The sequence below is a fragment of the Anabas testudineus genome, chromosome 14, assembly GCF_900324465.2.
Source record: "Anabas testudineus chromosome 14, fAnaTes1.2, whole genome shotgun sequence".
NCBI lineage: Eukaryota > Metazoa > Chordata > Actinopteri > Anabantiformes > Anabantidae > Anabas > Anabas testudineus.
In genome coordinates this window covers 17039804-17065784 of record NC_046623.1, presented here as the reverse complement: position 1 = coordinate 17065784, position 25981 = coordinate 17039804, and the positions used below count along the sequence as shown (strand labels likewise).

General features: G+C 38.5%; 1 protein-coding gene across 2 annotated transcripts in view; it reads right to left on the bottom strand.

Annotated features, from left to right (window-relative positions):
- Positions 1 to 25981, bottom strand: part of stk32a (serine/threonine kinase 32A) — a 50309-nt gene that overhangs the window by 6087 nt on the left and 18241 nt on the right. For both annotated transcript variants that reach the window (XM_026370352.1, XM_026370353.1), the window contains exons 5-10: positions 14845 to 14882; positions 10032 to 10121; positions 8138 to 8241; positions 5799 to 5915; positions 3877 to 4002; positions 1778 to 1906 (exon numbers count right to left, since the gene is read on the bottom strand). In XM_026370352.1, coding sequence (XP_026226137.1) covers positions 1778 to 1906; positions 3877 to 4002; positions 5799 to 5915; positions 8138 to 8241; positions 10032 to 10121; positions 14845 to 14882 — 604 coding nt within the window. The remainder of the gene's footprint in view (positions 1 to 1777; positions 1907 to 3876; positions 4003 to 5798; positions 5916 to 8137; positions 8242 to 10031; positions 10122 to 14844; positions 14883 to 25981) is intronic.

Sequence of the window (25981 nt, the reverse complement as noted above, 5' to 3'; positions counted from 1 at the left end):
ATACAGTGAGATATAACTGGTATACACAACACATAAGCAGCTTTTCACAAGTGGTTGTCAGTTTCTATAAAACATGGCACACTTTGGGCCAGCTCTGACATCTTATTGCAGGCTGGCAGGATATGTGCTCGAGAGTCTAGACCAAATAAATTGCTTCACTTTTATTAGAAAAGAGGCACATAAACTGTGATGTGCCAAAGAGTAAGAGAAGGGTCGAAGTCTATAATTGCTCAGGTTGGATGTGAGTTAGCATACTGTGTGTGTGAGGATAAGCGTCCTTGATGTGACACCGTATTTTAGGACAGCAACCAGACTTAACACGTACTACTGCACTATAGCTGATAAAAGCACACACATCTGATTCCAGTGGGTTAGTGTTCACTGTCTGATGTCCCAGAACATGGACAAAATCTATTGATTCAAAATTGGATTAAAAAATCGTAGACTTTGTTGTGGCAGTTCGCTGATCTGTTGTACTATTACTACACTTCCCTGTTTAGTGAGAGGACAACTAAAAAATATATATATATCAAGAACTAAATTTGTGTAGAAATAGTTCCTCTGCCCATTACTACAGTATATCTGTGTATATCTGTGAAAGGGGACTAGTAGGAAGGTTCTTTGTCGTGCATTTTAGGAAATTGTTCAGAAAATTGGTAAAAAAAACAAAAAAGACAAATTAGTGAATTAAATAAACCTCTAGGTTTATCTACACAGCCTTGAGTTTGTTTTTAAGAATGTGGCTTTCGTTTCTAACTCGGCCATGCACACATTGTGCATATTATTGTTCAATTCTTTGCTGGCGGACTCATGAACCCTGATATTTACCACTAAAAGACTTTTAGTTTGGTAGACTTTACCCTTCCAGCTTTAGTTGATAATCCTTGAGGTTCATACTGTTGCCACACAGACGTTTTGAAGATGGGATAGTTTTTCCACAGCATGGAAGTAGTTAGTGTAACGTTTGTAGTTAATTTAGTTAGGACTTGTATAAATATTAGATTAGATTTGAGCATCTGTTTTATGTTAAATGTTAATATTGGAAGAAAATATAGAAAAAAAAATTCTTTACAAAATACATTCTTTTATGTATGTATGACTTAACTATAACCTTGTTGCGCAGAATGTTTTTAGGAATTCCTTTTTTCAGGACAGTTTGGATGTAATATAAACACGAGTTAATTAATGTCCTATAAGTTGCTCAGAAACGAAGAAGCATCGATCAGCTCACAATGCTGCATTGACCAAAAATAAAAATCACTGATGTTGGTGGTAGCTGCTTCTTCTATCATGTGAGTGTGTAAAGTGTGTGTATTTCTCCCACATCTCATCTGACTGGGCGATCAAATTAACCTTTTTGTGCTTTCCCCACAACAACAGCTGATTTATGTGGATGGGTAAAATACTGGAAGTAAAAGAGTTAAGTGATTGCATATTTAATCTTCCCCTATTATATATTCTTAATAGCACTCTAGACACAGACTAAGAAGCAACATCTCCCCTGAAACTGGGCAAAAGTAAGACAATATTTCAGCTTTCTTTATATAATAATGATGAACTCTGATAGAGAGAGATCTCTCTATAAAAGAAGTGAGGACACGATGAACCAAACCAAAATTGAAATCTTAATTTTTATTTATTATTTTTTTGAGGAGGTCATGGTGTCTAAATTATGCTTGATCTGTTAAAGTTCTCTTAACTGGGTTTCTTTCATACTTCTTAAATGGTTTTAGAACATTCCTCGTGTGTAATGTGTAATTAATGTGTTTTATCTCACCTGTGGAGACCCATCAGATCCCTGGTCCTTTGTCTTTCTAGCAAGCCTTTTCTTCTTCTTGTGAAGTGGTTTAGACTCTAGAATCATTTCCTCCAGCTCAAATGTAGGGTCACAGTTTAGTCTCCGTCTCTGAAGAAACATACAGTACAGACATACATAAAAAAACTATTGTGCTGTAGTTATGTGTAGCGACTTGCTGATTAACTGTGCAATGGCTCTAAGGCAGAATCGGAGACTAAAATTGCAAACACAAGTCAATGGTCTTGTGTTATGGTTTTGACTTCTGGAACCGAGACATGAACCCCTTGCCCTGCCCAACTCCCTGCCAGCCTGCTGGAGACAAATCTACCTCTTGTGGTGGAGTCTCCCACATATGAATGATGAATGCGACTAAATTCTATATAGTCTAGAATTTTTATTTCAAGTTGTTAGAGGTGCTATTACTTGCCTTTGTGTACCGACGATACACTAGGAAAGTAACACTGTCTGCAGTACTGTTACCATCACATGACACTGCCTCTCAGACCTTCAGCCAATTTTTCCCAGTGGCTACTTGTGGTACTGCAGGAAAATGTCTTGTACATTTTTTTCATTGACTAAAATGACTCAAGATTCAAGAGATTCATACACAGTTATATGCGCAATATAACTAGCAGTGAAATGTGATGTATGTAAAACCCTTCCAGTTACACCCAAGATTGGGTTTACTCTTTATTTTGAATATTTAATCTATGGAGGCTTAATTTAGGTAAAACTCTCCAACAGCCGTAGTGCATATGCAAGGTTTTGTGTGTTCTGCAATTAAATAGAATATGATGAATGTTATAAAATATTGTTATCTATTGTACACTTTTGTGATTTTGATTTTAATAGTCATGGCATTCAATGGCTGCGAAACAATCAAGATAAAGCAGACTGAGAGTTGAGAAAACCAAAGGTTCTCTTGTCATATTCAAACATTAGTCGGTAGGGGACTAAAGACAGAATGAGCTTATAATTAGATAGAGAGACATTGTCAATTCCCCATCGATTCTGTGTTTTTTCCTCTGCTGTGTCAGACTGGTCGCTGGGGGATTCCCGCTGTGCTGCAGTCGCTATAGACATTTACTGGAATTAGAAAGTCATTTAGTCATGTGTGCTCCTGCAACACTCATTCTGCATTTATTCATAAGCAGTGACAGTTATTGTCATCTTGCTGCTTCACTAAAACAATACAGGGTGTTTTTTATAGTTGCGTTGGTGTGACTGGCCGACAAAAGCAGCTATAATTATAATATTTTGTACCTGACTCAATAATTTCTAAACAGCTAACACATGAACTCTCTGGTTATATTTTATAGTTATATTAAAGTACTCCAGTGAAATTTATCATTAATATAAATTGCCCTAATTTTATTTGTATGAAACTGAGTTAACTTAGCTATTTGTGGTATTTTCACAGTTTTAAAAAACATGTTAAATTTGTTCATCTTCTATAATGATTTGACGATTCAAGAAAAGTAGAACCTTTAGCTTTCCTGCAGAGCAACCTGACCACCTGTAAAGCTGCAGGTAGAAATAGAGAGGCTTTGTATCTTACAACTGCACATGTTGTCCTCTCATTCTGTATCTGTGCATTATGTCCAGGTGTCTGAACACTCAGTGGGAGATCCTGCTTGCCCAGCAGGGGGCGGTGTCTGCAGCTCAACCATAGACTGTCTATGAGCTTTGGTAGAAAAGATTTAATCAAGAGTGTGTTCCTCTGACTACTCCCACCCCCCCACCCACCCAAATCATCTTTATTCCCTAAGGGGAACTACTGGGGAATGGGAATAGGATGAATGGTATTATTCTGAATTGTTTAAAAGGAGCAAAATCATGCAATTAAACTGTGACAAAGCTGCAGGCTGGTTTGGATTAAGGTATCTACAGATGGCTTATTTATCATAAGGTATTTGGTCTTTTTTTGTAGTAGTCATTTAGTTTTAAACCATTTAATGATGCTGTAATTTTTAGGAAATCAGAGAGGGGACTGGTGGTCTGAGCAGCAGTAGTAGTAGTAGCAGTTAGTTTGTTGGGTGGCATACTGAGGCAGGGCTCAGTTTATTTCTGATACTTACGTTGGGGATAAAGCCTGGAGAAAGCTGTTTGCTGAGCACAGCGTCCCAGTTGACATCTGACATGTAGTCCAGATCCTGTAGCTCTGCTAGACAGGAAATGCGCTTCTGGGCATCTATGCACAGCAGCTGAAGGAGACAGAAGGATTAGAGTAAGGACAGTTGTCCATAGGGAGGCTTGGATGAAAAGTTAAGAAGCAGAATCCCACGGAGACTTGAGCACATGTTTGCCCTTAAGGATGTGTCTGAGAATGAGGATATTGGGACAAAGGGATTGGAGGTGGAAGAAACTGGAGAGGTCAGTAGAGGATGGAGGGACAGGAAGAAAAAAAGTGACAGGAGAGGAAAAGAAAATTATGAGATGAGTTGTGAAGGATGAAGGACAATTATTCTGAGCATGGAATTTTCCACTTACATTTTTTTTGCTTTCTTTACATCTCTCTCAAACACACATACACTCCCTTTCTCTCCCTCATACACACACATTTACACACTCGACTGGAATGCCAATGAGGTACGAGGAGTCTGAGCACGAAGCAATGCAACAGTTTGACTGCAGTGGATCTCTGCCAGAGAACCCATAAGCCACAGCAGCAATGTATCTGTTGGCTTTACAAGTGGCCTAACTGTAAAATAAAAACAGACTCCTGAAAGTTAGTCATGAGGAATGATTTGAGAGTAGTCTAATTACATTACACTGTCATCGTCATCTGCAATTGATGAATGTTAATTTTCTGTGTGCGCCTTTTATAAGATCACGTTGACTGTATTAACAGTTTCTTCAAAAACAATACTCTTCATACTACACTGCTCACAGCATAATTTATAAACTAATAAATCACTTGTATTCAAAGAAGTGCTGCAACAGTTAATTGGACGCCTATTTAAGATTCTGCACATGAACCTTATTTGCCAAAATGTAGTGCTGCTGTCAGTTGTTGATAATTACCTTCTCAAAGGAAATTGAAATGTTAGAGCAGAATGGACTGTCCCCAAAAAACCCTAATCTGATTAGTACTAGATACTTGTTTCTGTATTTACAGTACACACACATCACATGGCCATCAAATTGATCAACGTGTGCATAATGACAAGTTGGAAAGTGCAGGTTTAAATAAATGACTAAAGTACATTCTGGAGGTGTGATGGACCTGATTCAAACAACATTCATGTTGTCCAAGGTGATAATCTCACCCACCCACACTGGAGAGAGGTTTGGTCTATACTGAAACTCTGGGCATTTAGTTACTTTGGATACTTAATGCTAGGTGCACATGATGCGACTGTGCACTGAAAATGCCATGTCTTCTTTGCAGGAGTGACATACTCATGGTAAATGCTATTGTGCTTTGAAATAATTCAAAGCACTGCTGAAATGGTAGAAGAGGCGGTGTGCAGTTTGTTGCCTAAAGATTCGAAAACAACTTCAAGCAGAGCTTTTTGTGCCAAAGGATAAAGAGAAGAGAAACAGCATGAAGCCGTATGTTCTAGGAGTTGTGTAACCAAAGACACATTTTTCTAAATGAAGCATGCAACAAAACCCAAACATTTTTTCAGCTCTGTCCAAGAACCAGCGCATGTATATGTTATAAGTTATATTTTCCGTAGCCCTGCTTTATTGATGTTAAACTGTACAAATTCACATAGTGTATGTGTTAGGAACCTTAACCTAAGACAACAAAGTGTAGATTTTCGATGTTTTCAGTATTTAATATATCCAGGTTTTGTAGTTGGTTTTTGTCTTTCTGTGATGGTGTAGCACAATTGGACCCAACATGAGGTTCAGTACTACACTTTAAGAAATCAATAGCCAAATAAGCTGGGAACCACTGGAACATAGTATCAAAAGTGAAAAATATCATTCACAATCTCAATACCTCTGCTCTTATAATATATTCTGCATTATGCACATGTCACTCATTTACCTTTCTGAGAAGAGACTTCATTTCCAAAGACCAGGCTGCTGGGTAGCTGGGATGGACTTTGTGAAAGGTCTGAAGAATCTCATTAGCTGGTGTGCTGGATCTCATCACATATGGCCTCTGAGGGGAGGAGATAAGAGTAAATGAGAGAAGACAATATGTTACAGACAGCTTGTATTCGTAGTCATGCACTGCCTGGAGGAGTTGCTTTGATGAATTATGTGTCTTAAAGTTTGTGCTTCAGTCGGCCCTCTTTTCTCTCTCACTCCACCTCCCTGTGCTCACCTTGTGTGAACCTATTTCCTGCACTGATGGAGAACTAATAGAGGAATTGGAAAGTAAGGTACTGATCACACACATGCACAACTTAAACCCTGCTTTTCAGTGTGAAAAGACTTTCTGTGGGTCAGAAAACAAGGAAAGCTAGTTGTGAATTCGTCAAACCAGTCCTACACCCTCTAGGACAGAACGAGTCCTTTCCCCACAGCTGGAGAATGACAATAGTTCAGATTGTTTGTTTATAATGAAGGATAAGTGGGTGAGTACTATTTTGACTATTTTGTAGTATTTTTTAAATTTTACTGCCCCACTATTTTGAGTCTTTACTTGTAATGCCTTTTCTGCTTTAGATAGTTTAGAGTAAATTAAAACAAGAAAGATGAAAAGGGAAAAGCGGAGAGACACAACCTTGGTGGATGGCTCGCCGTTCTTCAGTTTTATTACTTTTCAGGTGCATGATTGCAATTATTTTCCAATTCCGCAGATGTTCCCTATGCAGGAAACATATTAGCTGTCAGACAACCAGTGATATATTCTTACAGAGTCAGATGGTCAGACTTGAAATGGTCAATAAGGAAGAAATTGGCTGAAGTAGAACATTAGCATTCTTTTGTACGTGTACCATGAGGTCTCAGTGTCTTTTCTGGAGTCAGACAGATTTTATCCAATCATCATTATCAGATACTATAGGATGAGAACTAAGTGACAGTGACTGGGTGATTCTGGACACCTGCTGAGTTGTCTGGATCTGTACGTGCAACCAGTGGTTGCATGGTTAGTGAGACAGAAAGTAAATAATTTGAAACTGAAGCATGATGACCGATGAGTCTGAGAAGGGACTGAAAGATGCTCGGAGCAACCAGCAACAGCCAAATAATGCTACACATTTGACAGGGAATTTTTTCAAGCGTTTTCTACATAGACTGAAACATGGGAGTCAGAGAAAAGTGCAGAAGAAATCCCTTATCAGAGAGAGGGATGAAGTGAAAATGAATTGTCTGCAACACAGTAAAGTGGTACTTAGAAAGAGGGGCGAGGAAGTCTAGGACAGGGATTACAGAGACCTTCAAAAAGTGAAGAATGAGCAAAGAGAGTGAAATAGGACTAAAATTTGTTGCTCTAGGTAATTTCTGGGGATTGCTGGTGCTCAACAGCAGGCCTCTCCTAAATAAGTGAAGGTTGAAGACAGAGTACCTGAAAATGACAGGACACAGCTTTGGGTGAAGAAGGAGGGATCAGGTATATTAGTGTAGGTGTGATGTTGCTTTGAGGTTAGACAGAGGACGGAAGATATTTAAGAAGGTGTAAAAGAAACTTTAAAGGTAAAAAAGAGGGATAAGCTGTATTTCTAAAGGTCAGAAGGGCAAAAAGTTTTTTTAATAAAGCATATTGAAAAGTAAAGTAGCTGTCACTGTGTTCCGGAGAAAGATGAGCACTGAGATGTTAGGAAATTATTTCAGGTAAACTTCATGACATCTCAGTTTCAGTTTGAAGTGTTCTAGGTCATTGTTAGTGTGCACAAATGTTACCGTAGTTTGTGTGATTGTGAAATATGAGAAGAAATTCTGCAGCTGCAGTCATAACTGAGTCCACAATGAGCAGGCCGCTGTCGGATGTAAGAGTCGGTCTGACCAAATAGAGTGAAAACATTATGTCCTGTGTTTATTACCATGACATCAGAATTCAAATCTTCCAGATGGGACCAGCAATAAATTAAATAAGTCATATTTAAAAAAATCTATTCCAATTATATGGTTCTGGAAATAACTCAAGATTCCATCTCCTCCTCCTCCTCCTCCTGCAGCGATTCGTCTCACACCATGACTAAACATTTAAACTTCCTCAGTAAGGTCAGCTTGGATGTAAAATTCAATTACAGCCTCACCATCCTTTTTGTTTTGTGGAGGCTGAGGATTTGATTTTTGTCTGCTTTCAAACTAACAGAACTTTGCCAGCACACTTTACTGTCGTGGGTGTCATGCTGTATCTATTATTCACTATTATTCAATGTTTGCGGGGCATGCTGGAGTGAGTCAAGACAGTATTTGTGTGTCTTATGTTACCTGTCCCCTCAGTAGCTCATAGGCTGTGATACCCAGCGACCACCAGTCGACAGCAAAGGAGTAGCCAGGGTGGAACCCCTCAAAGGTCTGAAAGAGTTCAGGCGCTGATAGAAAGAAAGAAAAAACAGTTGTGTGATAACTATTGAATCTTTACTAGGGTAGAAAAAGACTTTTTATGCGTCTGTCCCTGAGTATTTTTGTCTGTGATCCAGACACAGGCCTTTATGTAAATGTTCCATAAATACTTTATTCAGATATATTAGAGGCAGAACTACTCCTGCCACAGTAAACTATAGTTACAGCTTTAATTAATGACTATGGGACATTTGCTGCCCTTTCTCACAGTGAATCACCTCATGAATTTGCTCATCAATTTCATCATGCATTACTTAGATAATTCTGTTGTTTGTTTCAGTTGACATGAATAAAATGTGGAGGTAGGTTTAACCCAGTCAGACTGTTGAAATTGCGTCTCTGAACAAGGTGTTAATACACATAACTTCTTTACAGAAGAGGTTCATAAACTCCTGGTTAGCTAGCTTTTACAGGTTTTCTGATTTAGTACTGGGTGGTATACCAGTTGTAATATTTCTGAGTAGTATAAATATTTCATATACCCCTATACTGTCACATAGCAGAACAAACAACTGTATTTCTTCAGTAGGTAGGAAAGTGAATAATAATACTTGCCACATTGCCTGTGTGAAGAGGTATCACTACTACTTTCTTACTTTTATATTGTATGGACTTCTGACCATAGAATAAGCCACAAAGAAATTTAAAGGGCCACACATGCATAAGAAAGAAAATAACATAAAACCTTTAAAAAAACTTTAAATTTAAAATTATGCTGCCCAGCACAAGCAGGATGGATTATCATAAACCTTTAACTGGTTATTTACACTCTAAGAAAAGGATTTTGTAGTGATTTTGTTTCTAGAGGTCAGATGAAGATCCAACAGTGACCACTTTTCCTTCCCCTTTTCATCTGTATTAAACATACTACCTATTTTCAGAACACACACTCACAGTCCTCTTCCTCTCCTTCATGACAGGTTTGTTCTGTTCAGTTTATCTACTGAAGCAGCTGACAGAGAGGGAGGGGTTTTTCATTTTTGCCAGAGTAGCCATGAATTATCTACCACACCATAGTGTATTCCACAGAAGTCTCACACACATCACATTCTGCCTCATGAGTGCACACTTTATAAAGATAGAAATAGACATGTACTGTGCACACAAACCCACCTTGAGCACAATACATACTCACACACACACAAAAACATGTGCTGCCTGTTCATTCATTTCCCCCCAAAATCCTGTTAACGTCTATCTGAGCTGGGCTCTGATCGCTGCTGTGAGACGACTGCAGCTGTGCTAAATATTGTACGTTAGAGTCTAAACCAGCTTTACTTTGTTTAAAAAAGTAACTCTGTTTTTTTGTATTGGGCTCAAATATCAAAACCAAACAAGTCCCATATAACCCGTAATTATTTACATATTAGGACACATGAAAGAGAGAATGAGCTGATTATTAGACAGGATTTCTAATGAATCTCCCTTAGCTTTTAACCTTGTCAATGAACCTTACCTAATGTGCCTCACAAAACATAGAACCCATTTACTGGTCCGATAGCATTAACTTATTTTTAGCTGCATCTCCTTCTCGGCCGCAGGGCCCACATTACTTATAAGACGAACTATAAACTGGGCTTAAAATAGCTTGATTGCTTGTTTTTGTCTTCATGTATCTCTCATCTCATCATTCCTAATTTAAGTACTTGTAAAATTTGGATTAGTAGACATGAACATGCTGTTGACTTTACAGTATATACATGATTTCTCTGAATACTGTTGGATGTCCACAGTTTCTCTGTAAAGCCAGTTTACTTACCCATGTATGGCTTGGTTCCAGCAATGGATGTTGCTTTTAGGTCGTCTTTTACAATGGCTGCAATGTTGAAGTCTGTTAGATGGATGTGTCCTGTAGAACAAAGAGATGATATTATACTCATAGAGTATTACACATTTTCAGTATCTCACTTGAGTCAACATTATAAATCATAAAATACGAGAAGCTGTAAGACTACAGACCAATCTTTACAGCATCATTACAAAGTGTTTCCCAATAAAGCTTAAGCTTTTCCTTCTGAAATTCACTCTAGCGACGTCTCACAAATAACAGATGTTATTTGTCTACCGCTAACGTGAGTGTGAGATTTGCAAAAATGAGAAATGAATTTTAATATACTACACAACCCTTTAAAATAATTTTCTGTTTGTACTGATTCTTACATCAAACTTTTTAAAAGGTATTAATTGTAATTAACTGGGGCTTTATTCATAGAAAGGAGTTTGTATAGTATGATATTGTGACAGAGGTGGAGGAGTCAGCACTTTCCAAAGTCAAACCATTGACCTGTGTCTCACCGTACAGCAAGATGGCCCAGAATATTTGCCATGCACTCTGAACACACGCTAATGAGCTAAATCTATACGTGTCTGTGTGTGTGTATCATACTAAATGAGAGAGAACAGCTGAGTTTTGCTGCAGTGATTGTTCGGTTGAGTGGGTGTCCCTGATAACCCCGTAACTGCATATAGTAAGACCATTCACACTGTACACAAAATAATTATAAATATTTGATTACATACAAAAACAGATAACAGCATATGAATATAAAGCAGACGGGAGCGGGACAGTCGGAGTGAGTTTATGCACAGTACACAAAGACACTGGGTTTTACAGATAAGAGAAAATAAATCTATTTCAGTCTTTTTCTTTAGTGCAGGTTTCCATTTGCCTTTTTTGCTCCATAAATCCTTTCTCTCTCTCTTTCTCTCTCTCTCTCTCTCTGATTACCACTTCTCTTATTCAACCCTCAGTGTCCTTAACGCTTGCTGTATTCAGAGCTATGGTGTATGAGTGTGTAGTGAGGCACATAGGAGAGACTGGGTGAGCCGAAAGAACAATTGTTAATGCAACCTGATGACAGACAAAGGTGCAGCAGGACTGAAACGTCAGTTTAGACAAGTTTATTCTTGAATAAGAATAGAAGAATAGAACTGCGTTCATTTTGTTTCATATTTAATGATGCCTCCTGTCTCTGTCACATACTTATCTGTTTCTGTTTTTTCCTCTTAGCTCTGCACAAGACAGATTTAGGACAAGAGTTTTGCACAGTAGCCAGTGGGAAAAAGAGTGTTCACCTGCTGGGCCAAAACTATAATAAACCACTCTTTAATACAGCTTTGATATTATGTATTAATTACTCAGTAATAATTATGTATATCTGGTCTAGTTTTGTCAGTGGTAAGGCACATATGGCAGTCGTAGAAAGGGAGTTAAACTGGGCAAAGGAAGCGATAAAGAGTTGAATTATAACACTGTTTTCAAATCCGTGTTATAGAAAATGTGCAGTACATTGCTTTTGGCTAATACTTTCTGGGTAATAAAGTGGTTCCTGACTAGTGCCGTTCATTGTGAGTGAGTCAAAAGTGGATTTCAGGTCGAGTGCTTTTATGTTGAATTCCATTCACATTGTAAAGTGACAAGCAGGAGTCTGCTGAAAAACTCTATCAGAATAGAGTAGAATCACTAAATATAACAAGCCAGCCTCGGCTGAAAATTACTTTTATTGTTTAGCATATTGGCATGTTATGCTGTAAAAAATACAACTTAATTAACTTTTTGCTTTTAATTTAATTGTTTTTTAAGCCTTACAGTTCCTAGGGGCAGTTTATCTCTTGGATTTTAAGCTGCTATTGCACGATTTGTGAAACGAGCACTTCACATTGTGGCGCATTAAGTGGAATAAATACAATACTAAAATAACACATGTAGTTCAAAGCAGTACCATTGTTGTATATTAAAATAAAATCTCTCACTCTAAAATCTGTAGTTAGTGAGATTAACCCTTGTTTGTCTCCACTTAAACTTCATCTGCCGGTGTGTGAAATGTTTGATGGCTGAACAGTAGTTAAGCAGGTTTCCTGGTGGCTTGGTTATCTAATGTGTTTGACTGGGATTACCTCCTCAACTGCTGTGGTTTTATCCTTGGGTTATGTCACGCTGCAGCATATCTCTTCTATTTTTAATTTCTCTTTGCTTACTGCTACCTCAAAGAACCCCCACCACCAATGACAACATAACACATAACTGTATATGTGTAATGTTAGTCCAGACTGTCAGATTAAATTGGGCATTTAGATATTGATATGTTGCTCTTCATCATTAGCGCTACGAGCACCAAGGCTTATGAATAAATCTTTTAGCAATGTAAATTAAGGAGGAACAGGTTTCGGACAGGGTTCGTCCTGGTCATGGAACACTGGACTAGCTCTATACCCTCGCTCGGGTGCTTGAGAGTTTGTGGCAGCTCACATTGAGAGTGGCCTGCTGAGATGGCCTGGGCATCTGTTTCAAATGCCCCCGGACATGTCCACTCAGGAGGAGTACTCGGGAAAGACCCAGGACACGTTGGAGGGACTGTCTCTCAACTGGCCTGGGAACGCCTTAACTAAACTGTAGCTGCTACTCTCTCCAAAGTCCACAGGCAGCAGGAATTGTGCGGTTGAAATTTCCACAAGCCATCAAGTTAGTGCACTAGCAGGTTAACAGGGTAAGGGGTGCTTAATCTACTGTTGGCATTTATCTGTGTACAGACAGCAACTCAGTATCTATGTCAGGGAGAGTTCATAGTTTGTGCGACTGGTTGGTTGATGCTGAACTGTATTTTTCACTTCAGCAGGGTTTGTTTGTTTTTTTTATCCAGATAATCAACCATGGTTTTTATAATAAAAATCTTCCAGTAATATTGATTATCAGGAATATTACAATGATTTACCATAAAACTGGTTACCATTTAATTTGTAGTGATCACAATGGTGACCTGTAACAGTCAATACTATAGAGAGACTGTTTTTCTCTGTATGTGTACCAAAGGAACACATTCAGCATTGGGAGGTTCCAGCTTGCAAAACTGACATGAACTGCCGAAGCAAACAGCCTGCTGCCCCCCTCTGATACCTCATGTTGTTTTAGACTTCAGTAGAAAGGTAAACTACAGGTCTGCACATAAATACGGATTGTGGGTAGAATGCAAGAGGAGGAGAGATGTGCTTACTGAGTTTAAGACGACACGCACACATTCAGTCAGAGAAACCACAGGTGAATGTGCAAAGCAGACTCTGAGGATGACAAAGCTGCTTCTGTCGTTCTCCTGCCAGTCTCTGTTTGTTCTTTCCTTTTATCTCTCCTCTTCCTATATCTCCTTTTGTCTTTGTCTATTCAATTTTTTTCTGTCCTTTGACAAATCTTTCTAAAAATGTTTACTCATCACTTTCCTCCCTCTTGTCTCATCCGTGTTGTCCCCTGCTCGTCTCGCTCTTCCTTCCTCTCGGCTCCCTCCCTTTCATTCTGTTTTGCTCTGTCTCCTTTCTGTTTGTAGGGACAGCAGAGTTGCCACCCCACATATCCTCTCAGCTCTGTTGTGCAGCTGCCCAATGCCTTGTGAGATCTCAGGGCTTTTGTGGGTGGGTGTGAGTGTGTGTCTGTCTTTTTCATGGTTATATTTTGTTTTTCACTTCATTATTTATTGACTTAAATATCACTGTTTCCCAGATGCAGTAGGATTTTATCAGTTCCTAAGTAACACTGCTGCTTAATACTTTCAGAAAAGTGTGCAACATAACTAAACTCTGTCCTGGGGCTGTAAATGTACAGTGAATATAATTTCGGTTCAGCTCCAATTTTTGTCATAATAATATATATAGTAATATAATATTACTGCTTGTTCTTCTAGTGCCCCCACAGCCTAGATGTTAAAATGGTGGTCAACTGAGATCAAATCATATTTCATGTATTTAGACCAATTTTACAAATCACAAATTTGCTTCGTGGGCCTTATAATCTGTAACAATAGATAACAACAACGACCCTACCACAGACACCCACAAACAACTAAAGGACATGCATGCTCACACGCTGACGTCATATTAGAATATTTCTCAATGTCCATGATGACATGGCGGCTGTCACAAGTCAAGGTAAATGGTTAACACAGCAGTCTTTTCCCTCTGACACACTCTCTCTCTGTCTCCGTCTCATTGTATGCGTGTACGTCTATTTGGGTGAAACTGAATATATGACAGCAAAACCCATGATGGAGCTTAATCAATCATTCAGAGCAGGATTTTCCCTTACAGCAAAGAAGAGGCATGATGAATAGCACTCTGTCCTCCAAACTCCTACTACATTACACCCTTTTATTTCATCTCACAGTTCAGACTAATAGGAAAAAGACAAAGAAATGTCACAATGCTTTAACCAATGCAGCGTGATAGTGTGGACAGAGAAAGAAGATTTGCTTGTGCACTCCTACTCTATGCTGCATTTGTTAAAATAAAATACATGAAGGCATTGTATTAGATATTTTAGTTTTTTATGCTGCACAGTCAGCCTAAGCACTGACTGTGAAACCTGTCTCTGAGCATTTCAACTTCTTTGATCTGTGCAGATGTGATCCAAGAGGTAGCAGCTTGGTAAAAATTCTTAGTCAGAAGCAGTTACTGTACTGTAAGTCTTAACTTGTGCTGACAAGTGAAGTTAACGTGTGATGAATCCAATGCAAAACCTAAGAAATGTTAATGTACAGTTGGACTTTATATGAATTTATTGAATATAATATTAGAAAAAGTGGTCTTACCATGTTCATCCAGTAGTATGTTATCAGGTTTGATGTCTCTGAAAGAGAAATACAACCGGTACAGTGGGATTAGTGTGTGTTTATCTTCTTATGGGTAGTGAGTTAAATCAAGTTTCAACAGTATTTACATTAATACATTAATTTTGTGCAAATATTAAAAATGCAGTATTGTCTGCAATACAAGATGAAGTAATATTTGCTAAAAAGGTGAGTTTATGTAGTCTTGGTGTATGTGTGTATGTGTGTTTTGTATTCAAGTACCGCAGTGAATGGAAAGATGGTCTACACTGGCCTTCAACTCTCTTGAGTTCAGTGTTATTCACATTTTAGTTAAAATACACACAAGACTTTTTCCATGATTCAAAATTAATCAATACCATCTATTTAGTGTGAGGCTACATCTGCGCTGTGTCGTGGGTGTGAAATAAGTTCACTGGAGACCTGACTTTGCAGTCGAATTAGCCTAAGTAGGAGGCAGAAGAAGAGATGTTTTAGTTGCTTAAACCTAAGCATGACATCACCACAGAGGAGGCAGATCATACAACATGACTTGTTTGTGAACACTGAGTAAAATATCAAACTACTTATATAGGTTTGAATACTTGTGGCTTTTAAACATCACTATTTAAACTTGTACTCTCTTTCAATTATAATGACTCCATTAGACCATCAAGGGCATTATTTGGGTGCTAAACATATTAAATCAGACCAGTGGTGTTAGACTGTACCCGTCCTCTGTAAACGTTACTCACCCCTGGTTTCAACACATCGTCACACATTTTGTCTCTTGAGATACAAAAATCTGCCTCACTTCGGTTTGTTGTAACATATTTCATTAATAATAAGCACGCTTGGCTTTCTGTTTTGCACTTCCCACAGTTCACCTGTAAATAAAACAGTGTGGGCGGTACTCTGTCTGTTTCATTTATTTACTGCTGATGACGTTAACGTTTCTGTAGGTGGCACTTTCCTGTTGTCTGCTCTGCCAGGGTGGTTTCTTTGCTCATGTTAACTAACCAGCTTTTCTTCTACTTATGCTGATCAAGTTTGAAAACTTAACATTTTCTTTGTGCTACAATAATACAGTACCTAAAACTGTGTGCAGGGATTAAATGTTAACTGTTCAAGGAGGTGAATACACAGTAGGCAGACCGACTCACTATGACTGTTGACTCATTTCACTTCAGAGTAGGACAAAAACTGACGTAACGCCACAGATTAAAATGGGCACTGTGTTGAACCAGTGCGTACCAGGTGTGACGAAAGTGGAATGTCTAATGCATTTGAGGGGGAAGAAGGGACAGCAGGTTAAGCTGTGGGAGTAGCTGAGACACCTGAGATAAGGAACAGATGTAAACTGAAGCTTGCCAAGCTTCTGTTTCTCATGTTCTGTTGTGTTTTCTGCTTTTTCTTCCATTTTCAAGCAAATGTTTGTTTCTGTTGTGTCTATATTATTTATTTAAAAGCACTTAACTAGCGGAACTTTAGGAGAAAACTATTACAAAATATATAATTACACAGAAGTAGTACACCTAGTGCATTTGAGCAGGGTACGGTCTAGGGTTTAGAGCCAACTACAACAGAAACAGCACGTTTTGTAGTTTCAGCTCACAGCAAATGAAAAGAAGACAAACAAAATAAAAAGTCACCTCTAAAAAAAGAAACTATCATAATAATCATTATGTGAAAATGAAAAAGTTAACATTATTATCTTAAGTCTTATTCAGTGACCTGCTGGCACGCTGTACTTCCTGATAAGTGCTGTTTGATGTGGTGTCAACGCCTTCCATGATCCAGACTCTTAGAACAGTCTGGTAACAGTACAGAGATATTTGCTTATAATTATTTTTGAGCGAGGCTTATCCTTCTGACCAGTTAGACCATTTCCAAGACTTCTGCTTTATTAGCAGGTTTTGCAGCTTCGTATTTACTTATTTATTCATTTAAAAATGACTAATGTCTTATTGCGGCAGAGCAGTAGCAGACAGTAGAAGAGGAATGGCTGGAAAGAGCCAAGTGGATTGAATTTGAGTGTCATACCAGGGCTAGCTTAAATGGTATGTTTAAATAAGGGTAATTAATAATAAATATGAGTGAATTCAGTTACTGAATAACTCGCTGCTCTGTATAGAAGAATTAAATTTAATTCAATTCAATTTTATTTGTAGAGCGCTTTTTACAAATGACATTGTCACAAAGCAGCTTTACACAACCAAAGAACAGTACATGAACAGTGAATGTGTAAGAATCATAATAATGTGATTGTCCCTGATGAGCAAGCCGAGGGCGACAGTGGCAAGAAAAACTCCCTGAGAAGGCAACAGGAAGAAACCTTGAGAGGAACCAGACTCAACAGGGAACCCATCCTCATATGGGTGATTACATGCTGTGTAGGCAGCAGTCCAGTATAACAGTTAATGTCTTTAAGTTAATGTGGAGTCCAGTTAGTTTAGTAGTTTAGTAGAAGAAGGACATGAACACCCCTCTGTTTAAAGGTGCTAAAATGAACACTGGTAGATTCACAGAGTTAAATAGAGATTGTCTCTGGTAATTAAGTCAAAACCCCTGTAGGAACCCAGCACTATTTAGCACATCAAAGGCCATGCTGACCTGTGTTTTGTGTGTGTCTGTGTGTACATACTGCATGTGTGTGTCTGGAGGAGGCTAATAGAGATGAGGACAACCTGTAGCATGGAGATCAGCTTTTGGGTGCTTTGGCAGATCAAGTGGCGCGGGCCCAGGTGGGGGTGAGAAAGGTCGACTATGTAACACTTAATTAGCTGACATTTGCCTCAAAGGTTGGGGCTGAGGGAGAGTTGAGGGGCGTGTGTCTGCTAAAAAAGCAAGGACAAGGAAGCTTATTTTATAGCTAAAGGCCACGTCGCCATTGTGAAGCCACAGGTAAAGGAGCTGCCGAGACAACTGGCTCAAGAGATAAAGCAAAGCAGTGAGTCTCATTAGGTGGTGAACACACGGTAAAAAAGCCAGGCTGTTTCTGTAGAGGAGATGAGCATGATCATGGCAGAATTTCTCTTCTGACAGTGAACATTAAAGAGCAACTTAAACTGCAGTTGAGGCTGATGCATCTGAAGCAGTGGGTTGTAAATGCAGATTAGGTAGATTTGAACAAATACAGTATACTTTTTAACAAAGGGTAACAATACTTCTCTCTGTACCGGCTGCCAGAAGTGAGATGTGATGTTTGGAGGCATGGTGTTATTAGATCATACAGTTTTGTTTTCATAGGGGATCTCCAAATTACATGTATTAACATGTATTTATATAAAATTCAGATTCAGATTTTCAAACATGCATCATCACAGAGTTCACAGCCTAAACAGTAACATTGTAAACTGGTTTGTTTCAGTATATGAAATATTAACCTATCCTGAAACATTTTGTTTTAGGATTGTTTAAACAAAACAGATGAACAGTCATCATTCATGGGCTCACTACTTTAGAAACGGAGATTTTGCACTAAAATAGTCAATATTTTATAAGCCTTGGAGACTTGTGAAGTCTATTAGTCACAATCAATACTGACAGTTTCTCACTTTCTTTAAGTCTAATGATCCATGAATTTAATTCTATTTCCTTTTCACAGAAGCTTACATAAAAGAATTACCCATCAGTTACCAACTGAAGTGTTTAGATCAAAAATAAAGTGATAATGTAAAGTAGGTCAGACTTCTTCTTGGCTCAGCATTGGATGAGACTCCAGTGTGTTACCCTCTCATCCATTGATGTTTCTCATTATAGTTGTAATCAAAACATTAGAAGCGTGTTTGTTAGTGTTCTTTATGGATAGTTTTACCGTGGCGACAGAGATTTTGGCTTATCTCAAACGTAAGGTGGTTCTCTGCTGCCCTGTAAGACCAGTTTAAAGCTGGCTGTTGTCATAGTGTCAACCAAAGACAGACTGGAACAAAATCTGAACAGAGCTACAAATTTAGGATGACCATCTCACACTGGGACTGGGATGCCACACCAAATGACTGATCAGTACTGATCAACGTGACATAAGGCCTTATGGTTTACAACTTCAATGGCATAAATATGCAGACATTTTACTCTTGTATATTGACTTGGCAACTTTATTGGAACCATGCGGTATGTTGTAAGGCTGCAGTCTACATGTGCCTTAAGTGTAAAATTCAATTGATAAATTCTAGAAAATTCATTTTATTCGATCTAGTCACTTTGAATAACTGTCTATGGCTTATCATTCATTTCAATAGTAAAAGAGAAAACTTTGAGATGCCACCTGATTATTGTAGCTGGTAGTTTCTCTTGTGTTTATTAGCTTGGATAACAGCTATGCAGCATCTATTAGTACTGAGAAACAGATGGGTCTGATGCAGCCCCGGTCACACCAAGGCTGTGTAAAGAGCGGACTGCTTGGATATGTGACACCTCAACCATCTGCAAGCTCTGAATGGGATGCTTTGGAAGGTGACACAACAAAAAGGCATGAGATGAAATAGTTAGAATACTCTATCATCTGATTCACATAAATATGTGATCAGGGGGGAAAAACCATGCAGGGAAATACTTAAACCACTAAACTTGTGGGAGTGTGTGACTGTGTGGTTGTTTGGATTTGGACAAACTGTATAACATTAGCTTCTCAACCCAGAACCATGTACTGACAGTCAGTCAGACAATTATGAGGTAGCAATTTGTAATCATCAATCATTCTTGTCACTGCAACAGTACATTCATTGTTGCTTTTCTTAGTGCAAATTTACATTTATTGTTGTTTCCTTATCACTATTTCTAAGCTGCTCCAGCTTTGTATGAATTAGAAAAAATAGATAAGAAATGGAGCAGCAGAGAGAGAGAGAGATGCAATGTATATAGAAAATCATAAATACTGTGTCATATAAGAAAGGCGGAGATGGTGGAAAGCTTATAAGGATGAACTTGGAGAAATAGTTTTAGATGGTGAGGCCAAACTGAGAAGGAGGCGTTAAACAGATCTACACATTTATTGAGTAAGAGACATAAAGAGCTGTTGGAATAACTGGGAGAGAGCAGGGACACAGTTTTAGAGAATGTATTGCCCTATTCTATATGGATAAATTGAGAAAATGAAGTGGAGGGTCAGTGAGATGACTAGACTAGAAAAAGAAAGAGGGGACGAGATATAGAGAGCCAAGGGAAAATGAAGAAGGAGAGGCAGAGAGTACAAAGAGCAAACTGAGCAAATAGGGTAAATGGATGAAGGGAGCAATAGAAAAAGAAAATGAAGGTGAAAATTTGGGGCACTTCTGAGTGAGGACAGACTTGAAGGGCTGAGAGAACTCGGTGCAAGCTGATCCCCATGGCTTTTCTCTCGCTTGACTGGTCCTACAAGCTATTAGCAGGATCTAATGGCCTCATTACAGCCTGCTATCAGAGGTAGAAGGGTAACCGTACCCTGTACCTGGTCATATGATAGTGCACTGATACTGGAGCGGGCCAGCACACCTGACAATGCAAGCTTATTCACATACACAGGTCATGCCACACAATCAAGAGCTCATGAAAACATACACATGGTTACGCACATATAGTATGGAGAGGCCAAATAACATGCACATATAAATAGAAAGTAAAGCGCTGTTTCTTTCCATTCAGTGTGAACTATGAGGCCGTTAGAGCACCAGATAATCTGTCACATTTATTGAGAAAAACACCAAGACACGTTGGGCGCCGTTTTATAGCAGCACAGTAAGCACCCCAATCAGCACTCTAACAGACCCTGACCCTGGAATCCACTTTTTGCATTTTTATGTTAATATTTGGTGCTGAATGCATGACCACAGGTTACAGAGGTGGGAGGAGAAGTGTAAACCATAGGGAGGCTCATTCAAATGAGGCTGTAGCCAGTTGTTTTGTGTGTGTGTGTCTCTAAGACTCTTTTATTTTTGTAGCAAATGCTACAATATCATAATAATATCATAAAAATATATATTCTATATAAATAAAATTAAACATTTTACCAGATGTCTGTTGCCAGCTTTTGGCACTTGATAGTAGGGCTGCAATTAATGCATTTAATTATTAACTACAAATTAATGTGATTTTTTTTTCAATTAGTCAAATTATTGTTTATTGTATAAAATGTAAAATTTTGAAAAATGCCATAATTTCTAGTAGTGAGCAAGATGTGTTCAATTTACTTGTCAGTGTAAAATCTTAAATAATAAAAAAAAAACAATATGAACACTCAGTTCACAAAGTTGAATTTGGTATTTAAAAAAAAATATCTCGGCTGCTCTATTGAAATTGGGGTCACTAGTTTTCTTCATCCAATAGATTAATAGCAGTTTAATCAAAAGCTATCTGTGAGGCTTTAGTAGCTCTGTTGTTCATGCCAGAGAGCTGTTGGGGACTGTGCCTCTCCCTCTTTGTGTAAGAGCTCTGGAAGCTCCAGAAAACCCACACTCAAAACAAGTAATACACACATGAGCACAGCAAACACTTAGCATAGAAATATGCGTACACTCAGTGTCAGATTCCCTCAGTTCTAAGTTCCCACGCCCACCAGCCACCAAAATCAGACAGCCGCTGCCTTTGAACATGAACTGAAAGCCCAACTAGACCCACAGAGGCTAAAGTCTGCAGAGTCTCTCACTCACTCTTTCTTCTTTGTGTTAATGAAAAGCAGCTCTGACAAGTGTCAAAATGGCTCAGGTGTACATTTGTCTGTCGCTGTGTTTAAGCACACGGGGACACATTCTCTGTTTGGATGACAGTAGCAACTCTTGAGCTGAGAGGTGTCCTCAGTCTAATTTACTAACTGATTTTTGTAAGACCAAGAATTCTGTGTCTGGATGCAGCCAGTCGGCACTAAAAAGCCAAGGCCAAACTCACATCACAATTACCAGTGATGAATAATTCAAAGAGTCAGAAACATTCATGGAGTGTTACAAAAAATGTCAGTTCTCTCCACCCTCTCTGCCTCTGTACTATCTCTGCCTTTATCTCCCTCTTTCTGTCTTCCAGTTTGCCATTCTGACTGCTCTCTGACAGAATCTCTATCCTTGCTTTTCCTACAGGCAGACATGTGAATTAGACACATAAGCAGGCAATTAGTGATCTTTTTGGAGCACACTTACTGGTAAACATTTTATCATGTTCAGAGCAAAAGCCTACTCCCGCCGGCTAATCTGCTGTTGCGAGCTGGGATGAACTGTGGGAGATTTTCTACAACGATAATGCTCTATTTACCATTTTGTGGTGGAAATCCGAGAGCTGGCTCCAGCTGGCACCTTAATCTGCATTTTTAAAATATGACCATATAATTTCCCTCCTCCTCCTCCTCCTGTATGGTTCTTCTTCTTCTGGGAAATAAAACTTTAACATACTCCATGAATAAAAAATACTTCACTTGAAGACATGACAAACGCTTGCCATTTTGAGCCACTGATAAAGAGTAAGAGTAATGCGTCTGCCCTCCATACAGACTTTATATTATATGTCTTGATTTTTAGACTTCGTCTACGAAGACTCAGCTTCGTTCACCTTAAATTAAGCAGATAGGTGAATTAAGACCATATTCCCTTTTGCAATAGGATTATGGAGGAGAAGGGGATGAAGGAGCAAATGAATTATTTGAAGTAGAGCTCTGCTTTATGACACCCCCCCTGAGAAAAACACAGAACCTGCAAAACCAAGACTAAGAAATGAGGACGATGGGGAGAAGAGCATGGGAACGAAATGAAAATATATTGGCTAGAGAGGATGGGAAACACTAAGAGATTATGAGGGAGAGGTAAGAAAGCGGAGGAATATAAGGAGACGAGATTGGTGGGGCAACAGTAACGCTCCTTGAAATAGACTTACTGTTGCAGCAGCTGGGTCTCAGAATGCATCAGTTCATTTCATGTAAGAAATAGAAGCAGTATTCTGACTAAACAGAGTGGGCAATTTTCACTGAAAGACCAAACCAACAATTTGTCAGTCTATCTCTCAGTCCTTACTTTCCCAGCTTGTTTGTGGCATTCAGCTCCATATGTTCCAACTGAAGATAAAAATACTAAATATGTTTCTTACCTCTTACTACACTCGGATCATACTGTATAGATAAATATGGTCTTGGATTAATGAAATGTAGATTCAGCTGAGCAGAAAAGTATGGCAGAGGAATAAATCTCCATATCTTCATATACTGCACTGAACTGAGCTTTTTTCAGGAGACTCGTTGACAATAGGAAACATTTAGAATATTTTCTTTAAAACTTAAAGAGCTTGTAAAAGCATACACATTGCCACACACAGCTAAAACAGCTACACTTTATGTGTCTTGGCCACCTATTAATATATTAAAATGCCTCCCAATAGAAAATCATGTGACATAACATCAGCAAAGATTCTCAGTCATCTAGTTCATTGTTATCCCAAAATTGCTGTTTAGTATCAACTGGACTTGTTTTAAGTTCTTGTTGTTGTTTCAACTGGCTGGATAAATTAAGGCTTATAAACCCGGTGGTCTCACTGACTTGTTAGCACTTGATGGTTACCTGTTGTTCCAACTGGCTTTCATGTGTGTCCCTGTGGTTCATGTGACATAACAATTTAAACATACATGTCCTTTCTGTACTTTTATATAAAAAAACACATTTTACAATCTCAATCAAATGTAATGCTGTCTTCCAGAAGAGGTATTGTTTAACTGATTGGTTTTAACAAATCTTCTTTCACTATAAGATTGTTTTCAAGAATATCTGATCCTCATGTGACACACTACTGATCATGATCATGGGACTACTACACCAGTACAGTATTTATACTACACAGTACGTGTTTTACTATGAGTCAGTCACAGCTACACTTAATAAAATTAACTGCCACTTGAACTGTATACTGAGGTATTTGTGCAGAATCACTGTTCATCTCAGTCTATTTCATAAACAGACTTTAATAGCCAGCGTGTGTGTTAAATGAAAACATCAATGCACATTGTCTCATTAAGACCATCCGCTGCCTGACAACAGTCTTTCCATTACGAGGATTCCATGAGGCACTAAAGTGCACCTGTGGGTTCAGCTAGAGATGTGTTGTTGATTGCTCTGGTGAGATATAAGTAGCCACAACACCCATGACCACAAAAAGCACAAATACACTCGCATGCCTTCCACTGTCACATTAGTGACATTTTCCTTTCCGCTTGTTTGGAGAGACTCATCAAGTCCCTGAAGATGCCATCTCATTGAGACCTATTCTGTTGTTAATAATTCAAACTCCCTGCAGAATGTAGGGTTAAAATACTAACCAGCTCTGTATTAGATTGAACCTGATATACGACACCCCTGAGGTTGGTCATACTCTGATTATAGTGTCTCAAATTGCAAATACACACTTCTTTCAGGAAAAATCTTTCCACCACAAAATGATTATTGAGACACTTCTTGTAATCTGTAATCTAATGGATTTGTGTGTCCGTTAAAACAGGCGTTAAAATGTAAACTCACTGTGATAAATCTTTTAAATTTCACACTACTGATTTACTACTTGATGTTATCATATCATTAACATACATCTAACATAAATCTTCTATGCTTTTGACATTTTAAGTCAAATCCACTTCATTAAGTTTGAATTAAATTAACATGCATCATACTTGATGCTCCGAGCTTCCTGTATATCCCATGATGACGCTACCTCTTTTTTTATTTTTCATCTAGGCTCCCGAGATTGCTTGAGATTAGCTGAACCGCTCATGTTAATGTCATTGCTGCTTGGCTCCCGTCCCCCTGAGATTGTTCATATTTGCCATACAGCGGCATACAGGGCATGAGCTCATTATTGAAAATAATGAGCAATACTACTGTGATTGACTGTTGTCACTGCTGTTGTGTTTTATTATAGTATAGTTACAAACCAAGGCAAAACTTATTCCAAGGTCTTTACCCCAATCTAAACTGTATTTGGCAAAAAAATTGTTTTTATGCTGACGATACTGTCTTACCAGTTTGGATGTTTTTCATTGGCATCTAGAAGGCATCGTAAACATTATGGCATAGCTCTTTTCCATTCAGCCCATGCCATCCACATTTTAAACATTAACATCCAGTTCATAATGAAAGGTCAAAACACCAAATCACAGACTTGTATTTTAAAAGTTTCTCATAAGCCAGTGCTTACAGTCATCCAAAACCAAACCAGTGCTAAACCTACTCTGTCACAGTCATGATCAGACTTGTTATTGTAACATCATGTTGCATGTGATTAATGTCATTATCATCATTACTCCCCTCACTATGATCAAAATCATCCAAGACCAACGGAAGGAGAATGTGTACATCTCAATTACACACATATACACAGTTGTGCGCGTGCACACAGACACATTCGGAAGGCTTTAAATGTATTCACCCATCATACCAAAGTCGGCATGTCCAAATCTGAGGGAGGAAATTACGTATTCAATTTCCATAGAGATGAGCTGAGAGTTACTTTCAGCTCCTCTTCCTATTTGAAGCTAATGAATGCAGATTGAAAAGATGTTGATTCCATCTAAACAAACGCCCCCAACACCTGCACATCAAGTGGCAAGTCTGTCCTCTCAACACTAAAATAGAAAACATCATTTAAATATTCATATCCTCTATGGCTTGAATTGATTATCAAATTAATAATCCATTGCATTTGTCTCTCTCTTCTGTGGTGGTCTAAGAGCAAGGACAAGGGCAAGTTATCGACTTAAAGTTAAATAGCGTAATTTGTTATCTGGGGGTGTTGATAAATTAGTGTTCTCCATCACAGTGAACATTCCTTTTAGTCATGATCTGGGAACGCTTCTCTTTCTATGTTTACCTCTCTGCTCACTCACCAGAGTGGAGGAGTAATTCTAAGCTGTGGAGAGAATTTGGACATCAGTACTACTCATGGGCTGTTCTAGGTACTAAGTGTAGTAGAGAGTAGAGAAAGTAGTACTTACAGTACAGTAAGTGCAAATAAAAGGTCAAATCAGTGTTGTGATTTGTATCCTTCAGTGGTCTTTAGGGGAGTTGTCTCTATGTCTGCTGAGCTTTGATTTGCTTTAAACAAGTCTTATAATAAGCCATCATGTCATAACACAAGAGCAGATAGTCTGACTTATAATGATGGATTTAGTCAAAGTTTGTAATCGTTGCTCACAGATCGTATT